General features: G+C 34.5%; 1 protein-coding gene across 1 annotated transcript in view; it reads left to right on the plus strand.

Annotated features, from left to right (window-relative positions):
• The window catches only part of DPYD (dihydropyrimidine dehydrogenase), an 813,917-nt gene that overhangs the window by 179,266 nt on the left and 621,161 nt on the right, over nucleotides 1-13,490 (plus strand). The window contains exon 4 of the mRNA XM_061183827.1: nucleotides 12,036-12,123. Within this exon, the coding sequence (XP_061039810.1) occupies nucleotides 12,036-12,123 (88 nt within the window). The remainder of the gene's footprint in view (nucleotides 1-12,035; nucleotides 12,124-13,490) is intronic.

Here is a 13,490-nt window from a genome sequence, read left to right on the forward strand (position 1 = left end):
AGAAAAATTTTGGTCTTAATTATTTTTTTGCCACAATATATAATGTTCCAAATGTTATAATTATAGTGACATAATTATTTTAGGCTGGTCATGATTACAAATGTTGAATACATTTTTAGTTTATCTATTTTGACTCATAGTTGTGATATCTGTAGGTTGTTTCTAATTGCTTTTATTTTGTCTATCTGGTATTTCTACTGAAAAGGTTGATCTTAGTGATTTCTTTAGGTAATTTACATATAAGAAAATGCTTTGTAAAGAATAACATGATCTGCAAGTGTTATTGCTGGGTACCTCGTAAAACAAATGAGGAATTTTGTTAGATTGCATTTGAAGCCAGCCATATATGGTATATATTGTATAATAATGACTATAACGTATATGGTTTTCTTATATTATATCAGAAACTTTCTCAAGTTCTCTGGGGCTCCTGGCTATCATTATGAGAAATACTGCAGAAATGAAATGATGATACCTACAGACTGGACTTTGGAGAAAGTCACACCTAGATAATAGTCCTGAATTCAGCTTTCACAACCTGTGAGGCAAGCCCTGACATCACCATACACTATTATGATTTTAGAATGAAGTAGAAGAGAAAATTGGGAATCCCAGGACTTTAGGAAATGTCTATTAACTTAATAATCACCAGGATCACAGAAATAAGCAATAAAATATTTCAAACCTAAATCAGAGAAGAAACTTTTGTGCCTTACTATCTTTAAAATGAGAATAACAACAGTATCTACCTCATCAGGTTCTTATAAAGATATAGTGAGTTAATATTTATGTCTACCTCACTGAGTGGTTATGAAGATTAAATGAGTTAATATTTATAAAACACATACAATAGTACTAGCATATAGCAACTTCTACACAAGTATTTATTAAATAAATTAAACCAAATATAAATATTTTTCATTGTAAGTGTATGTTATTTACATAAGTTTGAAAGTCAATTATTAAAATAATTTTTCCCAAACATTAAAAACAATAACTGGCATATTCCCAAAGTTCTGGTTGTCTTTTTCAGCCAATTTAAAATGAATCTATTTCCAAGCAGACCAACAACAAAGACAAGGAACCCAACCATTTTCTCACTGGAGGAGGAAATAGTAGAGAAACCAGAAAATCAACTGTTATAGTCCAATGTGTTAATTACTTTGATAAAGAAATCCACAGGGTGCTCTGGGAGATCAGAATGGTAAGAACCAGGGGGCTCCATGAGAGACAGCTGAGATGAATTCTGCAGCAAGTTTGAAGTGCGGCTCTTCAGGCAAGGGACGAGCCTGTTGGAATACATAGAGGTTGAAAAATGACTTGACCTGCTCACGGGACTGCAGAGTTCTAGAGTGGGGCAGGTGTTGCAGCTGGAGCTGGAGGAGTGCAATAGGCAGGGGCCAAGTTCAAAGGTCATTATATGCCAGTTCTCCCTTTAAGCAGGAGAATGTCATGATCAGATATGGGTTTTTAAAAAGATCACCAGGATTGTGTAAAACACTTGAAAAAATTTGTGCTGAATACAGGTTTCTTTTACTTGGGGTAATCAACATAGATTTAACTAAGTAAAAGGAATGAATATTTAAATTTAAATTTAATTTAAAGTGTGTTTAAAAACTTTTACTTTTAAAAAAGGAGGAGTGACATTATTTTTATGAAGTAAAACTTTTAGATAAATTTGTACGGGCTCCACACTTGAAACTGAATACTAGTTCCAACAGGAAGAAAATTCAGATATGGCATTTGCTCTCAAAATCTGTTCTTTCAGCACCTAAAGTATTGCAATCACTGTTGCACTTACAAAGAAAAAAAAAAACTGAACAAAAATCTCTTTTACATGAAGTAAGTCCAGTATATTTTTAAGTCAACGTCTTCCAAGTAAGTTTCAGTAAATTCTCTCCTTCGCCGGCACAGAACTTAGAACATGGTGGCTTTTTTTTTTTTTTTTTTTTTTTTTTGCGAGGGCTTTCTCTAGTTGTGGCAAGTGGGGGCCACTCTTCATCACGGTGCGCGGGCCTCTCACCATTGCGGCCCCTCCCGTTGCGGAGCACAGGCTCCAGACGCGGAGGCTCAGTAGTTGTGGCTCACAGGCCTAGTTGCTCCGCGGCATGTGGGATCCTCCCAGACCAGGGCTCGAACCCGTGTCCCCTGCACTGGCAGGCAGACTCTCAACCACTGCGCCACCAGGGAAGCCCATGGTGGCTTTTTAATAAATGTATTCCTACATTCCTGCTGCACTTAGACAGCTGAGATTTGGATAAATTTAAATACTATTATTGGCAAATACCGTCTTATAATTTTAAGACCAAGTATTTTATTCAGCTGTTGTTTTAACTTAATTAATGACTCCCTCCAGCACTTGTGCTGTCACTCACTCACTCTTTTTTTTTTTTTTTTTTTTTTTTTGGCCAGACCTGACCCTTTGTTCTGTTAGCTTTGTGAACCACTGGCTACTCAGAAGTATACTTCATTGTGGTCTTCCTATTAAAACCTTTAACTGGCCCCTTGTAAAACTTAAAGAGGATATGGGAGCATCGTGGGTTGGCTTTGGCCTTGGCAATTAAAATGACCAAAATGAAAATTACACAAGATAATGTGATTTTAGTTGCCAATCAAATCTAAATCTTTTTTATTTTTTATATTACACGTTTTATTTACACATTGCAAAAAATCAAATAATATAACATTGTAAAAAGTAAAATCTATCCTAAATCTTAGTCCCCATGCACTTAAGTAGGTTTACATATTTACACAAATGTTCTTTTTTCATGATCAATATATCCCACATATCTAGGAATTGTATTTTATTTATAGATTAAACTGTTTGACTTTGTTTCCCTTTTACATGTTTATTAGAAATCAAAGATCTGTCAATATTACTATTATTATTATATTTTTTCTGAAATTGCCTGCACAAAGTCATAAAATATAAAGCTTTTTCAGTTTTGAAATTTGCTGAAAATTTTGCTTTTAGAGCATCTATGACTAATATAAATTACTTTTTTTGGTTGCCCTTCCTAAAGGGGCTTCATTGACATTAAGATAAACATACAACAGGTGTTCCAAAGTTTGAAAATATAATTTGCACAGCATGTGGACATGCTATGAAAAATAATTTCTTCTTTCTAAGAAGCCTGGAAGGATTCTCAGTATAAATCAAAGAGTTTATGACACTACTGGGGAAATAGTCCAGGTGAAACAAGATTATTGAGTAGTAGGAAAACTATAATAAAAACTGTCAGTACTGTCACCTAGTTCTCTCTAAGGTCTGTAAAGGATCAAAAGTGTATTGAGCATCATGTAACAGCTGTCTAGAATGTGAGGGGAACCACAGTTGTGCTGAGCAACAATATACTGGTTTGAAAAATAATTACATATGGCTTGTTGTAGTTAAAAATGGTAGGCTAGACTATAAAATGTATTGTGAATCTTGGGTTTTTGAAAATGACTACATGCTAACTAAACGTGTAACTGATCTTTATTATGGATGTATGTCGGCACATGTATATAAATGTATTCAAATTAAAATGGTATGTAAAATATAGGTATTTTCTTATTTGCAAACAGTTACCTAAGGAAATATTTTATTTGTGCATAGATAGCATATTTTGTCAGGACAAAGTGCTACCTTACCCTGGAGGGTAAGAAATACTTTGTCACCATCTCACCAGGTGACAGCAATTGAAAAGGGGAAGGGAGAAATATGCCTTACACAGGCATTGAAAATACGGAAGTACTAGGAGATAATGTGCGGAGCAGGAATGAAGGAAAGCCTCTTTCATCGCATGGATTCTCATATTTGCTGTTTGCTTTTGTTAGTTACTTACTCAACTATACATCCATAATAAAGGTCAGTTTACATTTTTAGTTAGGATATATCCATTTTTCAAAAGCACAAACTTCACAGTATACTGAGTTGCCCAACCTATCATCTTTAATTTAACTGATTTTTGGGAGAAGAATATGTTTGCCTCATACTGTTAGCATGAAGAAACAACCAGAAACCTCATGAGGAAAGGATTCTGTATAAATGACATTGGGTCACTGATGAGATTGACATGTATTTTAGCAGTTTGATTCCTGAAGAAGTGCATTGACAGGAATTTTCCATAAACATTTGTGAGTAATACTGAGAACCAAAGATGGGTTATATAGTCTCTGCCCTGGATGAACCCATAATCTTTTTTTTTTTTTTTTTAATGAATTGCATTAGGCAACAGAATTTATTTTCCTCTCATTCCTTTTATTCATTCATTCCTCCTATATTATTGGGCAGGTAAAATGTACATGGTGTAGTAGCTGCTGTGTGGAATACGGAGAAACCACATATGCATCCATAACTTGCTCTCAATATCAAGCTCTAGTAGACTCATTGGTCCATAGTAAAATCCTACTTGTTCTTCAGTCTCCAACATAAGTATCTTTGTTTGAGAAGGCTTCTCTGATTTTCCTGAAGTAGAAATATTTTTTCCTTCTTCTGAAATCCCATAATGAGAAAATGAAGATTTAAAGCATATATTTATGTTTGTCAGATATCCACTACGTTTAATGTATGTAAATAACTGTAAAACATTATACTGTGACTCTTCACTGACCCCCTTCATATTAAAGGAGAGAAAGCAATGCATAACTTTCAGAGCATTTTGAGAGTTACAGAGAATGCCTGTTAAATAACTAAAGAAGTACATACTATTTGGTGTAAGTGTATAATATTTAAACATTCTCACAACAAACCTCTGAAGTACAAATTATTATCTCCATTTGCATATGAGAAAACTGATCCCCAGAGAGGTTAGGTCATTTGCCTAAAGTCTTAACACCAGTACAGTGAAGTCAAGAATTAAATATGGGCAATCAAGATCCAGAGCTTGTTCTCTTAACCTCTATGCTATGCTTTCTGAGGTAATACATTTAAAGGCTTTGGACAAGCAAGCACATTTGAGCACTTAGTAATTAATATTAGTGTACACATAAGTCTGGGTGTGTGCACACACACACTCTATATATCATACCTATACGCTATGTATAATCTGGCTTGTTTATGCTGCCTATATTTAGTATAACCAAGTCTTACAAGTAACCCTATCCAGGTACATGGCTTACCACCCTCTCATTACTGCAAGACAGAGGAAGCTCTTTATGTTCTTCTTGAATCTGGCCATCTTCTTCAATCCCTTTAATTACTCTCAATCCCCACCATCTTTAAGGTGGATAAAAAATGGTTTCCTAAGAGTGTTGCCAAGCGGACCATCCCTCCAGGACATAAAGCAGGACTTTTATCTATAGTATTCTCTGGTTTTCTTGATCAAAGTATACCTCTGTTGTAGCTGCAAATGACAGGGATAAAATTATATCATAGGTTTTAGGGCCTAGATATCTACTTGGCAGAAAAAAACATTTAATAAATACTTTGTTCTGTATTCATTGACTTTAAGTGTTTCTGTGTTATTGACATGTTTTTAAAACTTGTGAATGTGTAATATTTACTTTTTTTTTTTTTGGCTGCACCACGTGGCACGTGTGATCTTAGTTCCCCGACTGGGGATTGAACCCATGCCCCCTGCATTGGGAGCACAGAATCTTAACCCCTCGACCACCAGGGAAGTCCCTAATTACTTGTAATAGTTACAATATAATAACATTTTTTATTCCATTTCAACAATTCAATTTGTAAGTCATGATCTTGTACTCCTCAAAAAAATTTATAGCAGAGAGAAATTGGAAATGGGGGCACTCTTCCTTCACTGCTGTAACCTACATTAGGCAAATAAACCTATTTTCTTTAGATTTTGGTATTGGTATTTAAATCTTGGCTTATTATTTAAAACTGCTATTTCTAGTATCTTAAAGCCCCAGTAGATTCTGAAAGCCTTAAGGACTGACCCCACTTCCTTTAATCATACTTGGTTCTCTTTTCATACCTAATTAGTTCTGTCTTATGCATATATGCATGATGTATGTTTATTTTCTTTCAGTGACTTCCTGCAGTTTATAATATATACAGATTCCATCACATTCTTCTTGTTCCACCTCTGTACAACAAAAACTTAAAGTCCCATTGGCTCTTGTAAGAAAGAAAAAAATCTAAGTTTAAGAGCAGCATTCTTCAGATACTCATGATGATACTCTCTTTGTGTAGTAAAATAGGACGATATGTTTGTTTAAAAATTTTCAGGAGGTAATATATACCAAGTTCTTATGGAAGTGTTTTATTTGCTTGCAGGACAAGATGTATGCAAATTTATGGCTTCTTATGCTGTTGAGGTTTCTGTAGCACACACAGGTTTTTCAAAAATAAGAATATGCTCAAAAAGTATCTTTCCAGTAGAAGTGGCTATAGCCAAAGCTGTTTAAAGCTGTAATTGAATTAGCCTTCAAAACTGTGTAATATCATAAAGCTCTAATGTTTTCATCTTGACTTGAGAAGCCTCTTGAGGAGATGGTTAAGACTACCTTCCACTTTTTTTTTCTCAAACTAAAATTGGACTCTAGGAGAGAGGATGCTATAGCCTTTTTCTAGCTGTGACTTCTCAACTGCTTTTTTCTCAGTCTTCAAATTACTCTGAGAAGGAGGCACTAGTGTTGTCAAGAGATGAGGTCAGTAAAACATCACCTTTTAAAATTTTGAGTTGTCTTCATACCTGAATGGGCTAGATGGATGTAAGATGGTAAATATGTTCCAGTAGTTCCTTCAGCTGCCTTGGCCAGTGGTTTCATTATGCTTCTGGGAGATATACAGAGGCTCAATATTCTCATCTATGAAGTGGACATAAAAGTGGTCTTATTAATTTTTAAGAATCAGTTATATATGAAGATCAAAAATGAGTATTATTTTTAACTTTAAGTTCCTTCATTTAACTCAAAATATGCAAAAAGTATAAAATGCACATTTTTAGCCATTAGTATTTGAGACAAACAATTTTTTGACACAGACTATAGAAATATTGTAGAAAAGTTTTTAACTATGTTATATTCCTAGACTCATGATCATCCCACAAAATGTTTTGAGCATTGATTGTGTGAATTGTGTACTGTTCTAAATTTTGCTTCTTTTGAACTGTCTTGGAGCACCCACATGTGAATGGAAATTTCTAGTGGATAAATAGCTTTACTTAAAAATTGTTTTGTTGTTAACCTATAAAATCAAATAAATATTAAAAGCCTTAAAACATGAACATCATTGGTGGGGTTAAAAGGCAGAATGGTGCACAGGATAAAAAAATTCAGTTATTGTAAATGATGTTGCCATAGCTTTCCAGCCCAGCGGAATGTAGAAACTGGGCCAAGATGCATATTAGGAATATTCAAAGTTAGTTCCAAATACCCTTGAGCTAGTAAGAACCTGTGGTGTAATCAGAGAAGCAGAGTCAGAAAGTATATAGGAAAGGCTGTTAATGGAATACTGAGAGAAGCAGAGAGAATTATTGGAAGCTGAGAATGGCTCTTGTATATTTAATGCATCAGAACATTGGATTAGTCTCATCATGTTTTAAAGATGCCAACCAGCTTTCTTGGGTCCTTTTATTATGACAGAATCTCGGTGCAAGTGATGTAAGCTGTGGAACTCAGATATATGTATGACACTTCTAACCTCCATTTCTTGATTCACACGCCTTCCATTCAATCTGATACTCCATTCTGCCCAGTTTCAGTAGAAATGTTGCCAAGTTGGGGAAGGATATTAGACTATATATTTGCCTACACTGGTTATTATAGGGTGGAGAAGTTAGATCCTGTACCCACTGCTACACCTGAATTAGTTAGACCTTCCAAATAAAGGTACTGAATATCAAAGATCTGAGGAAATATAACATGAATATTAAGAAAATATTTAAATTTTTTAATGTAAATACTGACTTGCCCAGTTTGATTATATAAGCTAACATAGATTATACATAACCTGATGAAACAGTGCTGACTTGATTGAACCAAACTCTAGCAAAAAACCCAAAGCCAATGCAATGTGAGCTTTTAAGTCTTTCAAACAGATTTGTGTGATTTTTTTAAACTGAGAAAGAAATTAATTATTATTTAAACTCATGGATTAGAAAATTCTTCAACAAGCATATGTTACTATTCCAACTGCTATGTATGCTTAACAATAAAAGAAGCAGGCATCTGTTCTCAGATGTGTGAAGAATGAAATGCTTTAGTTCATTGCTCACTATAATGTTTTTTGGTGTCATACTATGGAGTAAAACTGTCCAGCCTCACTGATATTTGGGGAGAGGAATCATAGCTCTCTTTCCCTAGAGAAAGATCCTGGATAAATATATCTTTAATAGTTTTTGTCCTTTAAGTAGCGGTACTAAAGTTTTCATACATTTTTTATGGTGATGTTGAATCATGAAGGATTAACATTATTAAAGATTGTATATTTTGCTTTTAATGAAATCTGTAGTTATCCTGCCTATTAAATATAAAAATGAAAAAAGTTCATCATTGGTAAAAAATCTAAGACTTTTTATTGCTTTAAAAATAATTTAATGTACTCAGTATAAATGTAATTATTTGGGGATTAAAATATGACATAAATGTTTATCTGAATTAACTTTTGCCTCTTACAATGCATTTAAAAATAAGCTGCACTATAAAAGAGTAACTTTGAAACATAAAAGGGGAATTAAATGACTGACGATAAAAACAAGTGTAATTTAAATGTTACTTCTAATGAAAAATTTATGTAGGACTGTGGTTTACAATAATTGTTGACATATTCCCCTAAGTACTGTGTCTGTGATTTTTCATGGTATCAATCATTTAAAGCAATTTAGGTAATAACATTCTGACATGCATTTCTGCTATTTTATTTACACCATTTGCCTACATCATTGTAATGCAGTACCTTTCTGATTTGGTACAGTAAATGCACTCTGTAATATCTATTATGGCATGGTCAAAGGATAATTTATTGTCAAATAGAAAAATAGGTCAACACTAATGTCACTTGATGATCAACCCCCCCCAAGTTTAATAAAACATCTCCCCAGTATGCATTCCACTGCAGTGGTTGATATTTTATTAGGACTACCTGGCTATAGCAGTAGTGTAATTACTGAGCTGTCAGAGTGATAAGTGGGATTAATGGCAGCCTGATGCACTTTAGTCTGCAGAGCGCTTAGAGAATTGCAAGATGGTATTATTATCAGAGTCTGCCCATTCTGGCATATTCATGGCACCAAAGAAAAAAAGAATGCTACAATTCAGGTTTCCATTGCCCTGCCTCATTAACATCTGACATTTCCAACAGCTGTTATTTGTGAACTAGCTCAATAATAAAAGGAGAATTATTTGGTAAAGAGGCTTAATAACCACAACTAAAACTCCTTACGTTGTCAGTGCTGTTAAGTGAATCTGTTTATGTTGAATATAAGATTTCTCTGGAAGAACAGAAAAATACACTTTGAATTAATTTGGCTCATTCAAACCTGTTGACATTATAACTTTATTTTTTAATTGCCTTATTATTCAAGTTGGGTGTTAGAAAAAAGAAAAGCCGAAAACTTGTGACTTCATTAGGGATAACCAGAATCCTCTATCTATGTATCTATATCTTTATCTATCATAACAAGTATTTTTGTTGCTTTATTCTTATGGAGTGGCAGATATTTAGAAAATTGTCAAAATGACTTTTTTACAAATCAGAAGACATTTAAGATTGCTTATTATTTTATAGCTATTTTTATTTTAGCTACTTTATTTTACCACATAATAGGAAATCCTTTCAAACCACTATTAATGTACAGCATATTTATCCATGTGAAGATAACACATATAAGTATCACCTCGTTTCAACATCAAGGACCAAATAGACCATGCTTTGTTTTCTTTTTGGATTGTTGTCCTGCTGATCATACTTCCAAGAAATTCTTTTTAAACTCAGTAACAGTGTTTTAGGGAAAAAAAACCCCATAAGTATAAGAAGATAGGAATTCAACTAAATTATAAATGTGAATCTAACAATGGCATTTAGAGAAATGATAGGGGAGAGGTTTAATGACTGCATTTCAGAGAGGACAATTGATTATGAAAAGCCTTCGGTACTCATTGTGTAAAATTTAATTTAGAGAGAAGGCTAAGGGCACAAACCAGAGAGAAGAGATCAGATTTAAAAACAAGATATTAATTAGGTACTGAGAAATTGGTTCAGACAATGAAGAGGACTCTCTGACTCACAAAAGAATGACAAGGAGACCGGTATTGTTTTCTTGAAGGAAATGAACCAACGTCCTTACACATGGAAGTGGGTAGAAAATGAGCCAGCTAGTGACCTTTGTCACTGAGCAACGTGGGACTTATTCTCAGTAAAATTCTCAGAGAATTCTCGTCTTCTGACACATGTGACAATGGTATATGTTAAATTTCAGATCACCAGCTTAATTTTTCACTACTCCCACTTTCACTTTATGCCAGACCAGATTCCATTAGTTCACCTACCCTCTTATGTTTTTTTCTCTCCAGGCCTTGCCACATACTGTTTTTATCCTTTGTCATTTTCTTGAGTGACCCTGCACTCCAAATCCCACCCTCCTTTGCTTCCCTAATGCCCACTCATTCTTCAAGCATCCCTTTAAGTGTTATTGTTCCCAATAAGCTTTACCTGACTCCCTACAGGACTACTGTTCCTCTTATATGCTCCCTTAGCATGCTGTTTTTACCCAAATTCACATTGACCACACTGACTACTACAAGTGCCTTTTATATGTCTGAACTTCCTCCAAACTGCAAGTTCCATGAGAGCAGGACCATGGTGGTCTTGTTCATCACTTTTATAACCTCATATCCCAGGTTCTGCCATGTAACGAGGGCTTATTAAATATTTATTGAATGAATACACAAATACGTATATGAAAGTACAAATTAAAGACCATTCTAACCAGTGGTTTCAGTCCTAAAGTAGTAATTATAGAACTGTGATTCTCACTGTGTGGCTGCAACCATGTTTATCAGAATCACCTTAAAGGGGTTTCCCAAAATGCAGATTCCCAGGCCAATGACTCAGACTCAGGAGGGGCTTCTCTGTGGAAATTATGACATTTATCAAGCTTCCCAGGTGGTTCTTAGGAACACTGAAGTTTGAACATGTCTCTGGTCATTTCCACAGAAAGCAGATTCTGATATGAGATTAGTATGTGGGAAGTTTATTAGAAGATCCACACCTGTACAAGAGTGAAGGAATCAGTATTGGACAGACATAGCTACAATAAAGGCTGCAGTAGATCCCTGCAGACCTGTTCCCCAAGTGGGGGCAAGGAGACTGGGCCTCTACCTCCCCTCACTGACCTGTGTTTGGAAACTGGCTGCAACTGGAAAGGCAGCATGACCTTGGTTCAGCCTGTTCTCTTCACGTGAGGGCACAGCGCTGGAGGAATAAATGCTTCAGTCTGAAAGGGGGTAGATCTGGTCTATGCATTGAGGCATCTACTGCAAAGCCCAATTGCCATGTGAATAATGCGTAGGTTAAAAGACATCAGAAAATTGGAGGAGGGAGGGAGGGAGGGAGGGAAGGAGGGATGATGGCAGGGGAAGAAGGAGGCTGGGAGGAGAGGTGGGTGGAAAAGTGGGAGGGATGAATGGAGGAAGAAAGGAATTTACACGTGGTAAAAAGAGAGACTTTACCTTTGTGTTTGTATAATAATTGTGGTCTAAAAGGCATACAAAACTTTTATCATAAAAGACTCCATTCTCTAAGCATTATCAGTGTAGTGAGGGATCCAAATAAGACTGATTTAGTAAATGGATGGATGAATGATGTATCTTAAATAAGTATGATCTTCTTAAACTCTAGGAGGAACACCAAGAGAAAGGGCAGTTATTAGCCTCAATGGTGCCATTTCATTCACCTTAGGAGGTGTGCAAAAAGTGAAACACAAGTACTCTATGTTTATTGCTTAAAAAATTTTTGTACCTAAAAATAGTACAATTTTATTTGTTCTTACTAGACACTAACTCTGAATGGGTATAGGGTAGAGAATATATAGAATATTATCTCACTTACTTTATAGTTTCTTTAATTCAGTTATTTTATTCCCTAGATGCCTGAAATGTGCAGATGCCCCCTGTCAGAAGAGCTGTCCAACTAATCTAGATATTAAATCGTTCATCACAAGTATCTCAAACAAGGTAAATTTGGATTCAGTTCTGCAAATAAAAATTAATAACAGCCTTTGATCTTGTTTTCTATCTATTATGACCATGATTAAAGCATAAAGCTTCTCTTAGTAAATTGGGTTAAAGTATTAAAAATATGATTTCTATAGGCGTGTGAAAACGTGGCACATCTTATTAAGTCTCTCCCAGTTTGTGATATGATTATTGTGAAATGTGTATTCACTGTTTATTATCTTAAAAATTAGTTCGTGTTGAAATTAATCATTTTTTAATACAAAGCATTCACTGAATAGATTTACTCTAGCTTAGGCTTGCTAAATGCTTATAGATAGGAACTGTCATTGATTATCAAAACACATTCAAATCTGTGAAGTATCTGTTTTAAAATGTGCTTTGGTATTAACTCTGGCACATTGAAACAAATCAAGGGAATTTGTTTTAAGATTTGGAATAATTCATAGAGACTGACAGAGTTGTAACCAAAAACCCCCCAACAATTAAATAATAGAAAACAGACGTTTATGGACATGAGTAGAAAAAAAAGGAATTTTGATCTTTCAGTTTCTGGGTTTTTTTAAAATCAATGTAAGGCTAAGCCTAATTTTTATTCACTAAGAGAATGATTTATTGATTGAATAATTAATTAATAGAATCTTTTGTTTGTGAAAGGAGCATTACAAGCTCTTAGCCCAGTATCTTATCTTTTAACTGAGCAAAAGCTGAAGGAATCTTCCCATAAGGAAGCAGCGAATCCTTCTTTTCACAGGGTTTAACACTTACGTTCTAAAATGCTGCAAAAATCCAGTTGAGTGCCCCTTCAACTACCAGGTACCTTTTAATATATAAAGATCATTTCTCAATATGTCAATGATTTAAAAAATATTGTAGGAGAAAAATTATAAATTTATATAGCTTTAGGATTTCAGAAGAATTAGAGGTTATTACTTAGGTATAGGACGTGGTATTAATCTACATGGTCAGTTTTTTTAGGATTTGAAGTCCAGGTTGAATTTTTAGATTGAACGCTTGTGAACCCAGGGAAAATTACTTATTTCTTTACCTTCATTTATGAAAGAAAGATAGCATCTGTCTTACAGGATTATGGTATAAACTAAATAATATTTGTATGTGAAAATCTCTAATATGGTAATTATTCAACAAATATTTTGTTGATGTGGAATTATTAACTTCCCTATTCATTCAATATGGTAAATACTATACAAGTGATTACTTTTTTTGTAGCCGGTGTTATTCATTGAACACCTACTATCTGCCAAACACAGTGACAGGCACTGGGTAAGAAAGGGTCCCTGCTATGACCTTGCCTTTTGGAAATTCATAATCTATGAGCAAAGCCAGATACATTAAAAAACAAAGCA

This window comes from Eubalaena glacialis, chromosome 3, assembly GCF_028564815.1.
Source record: "Eubalaena glacialis isolate mEubGla1 chromosome 3, mEubGla1.1.hap2.+ XY, whole genome shotgun sequence".
Classification (NCBI taxonomy): Eukaryota; Metazoa; Chordata; class Mammalia; order Artiodactyla; family Balaenidae; genus Eubalaena; species Eubalaena glacialis.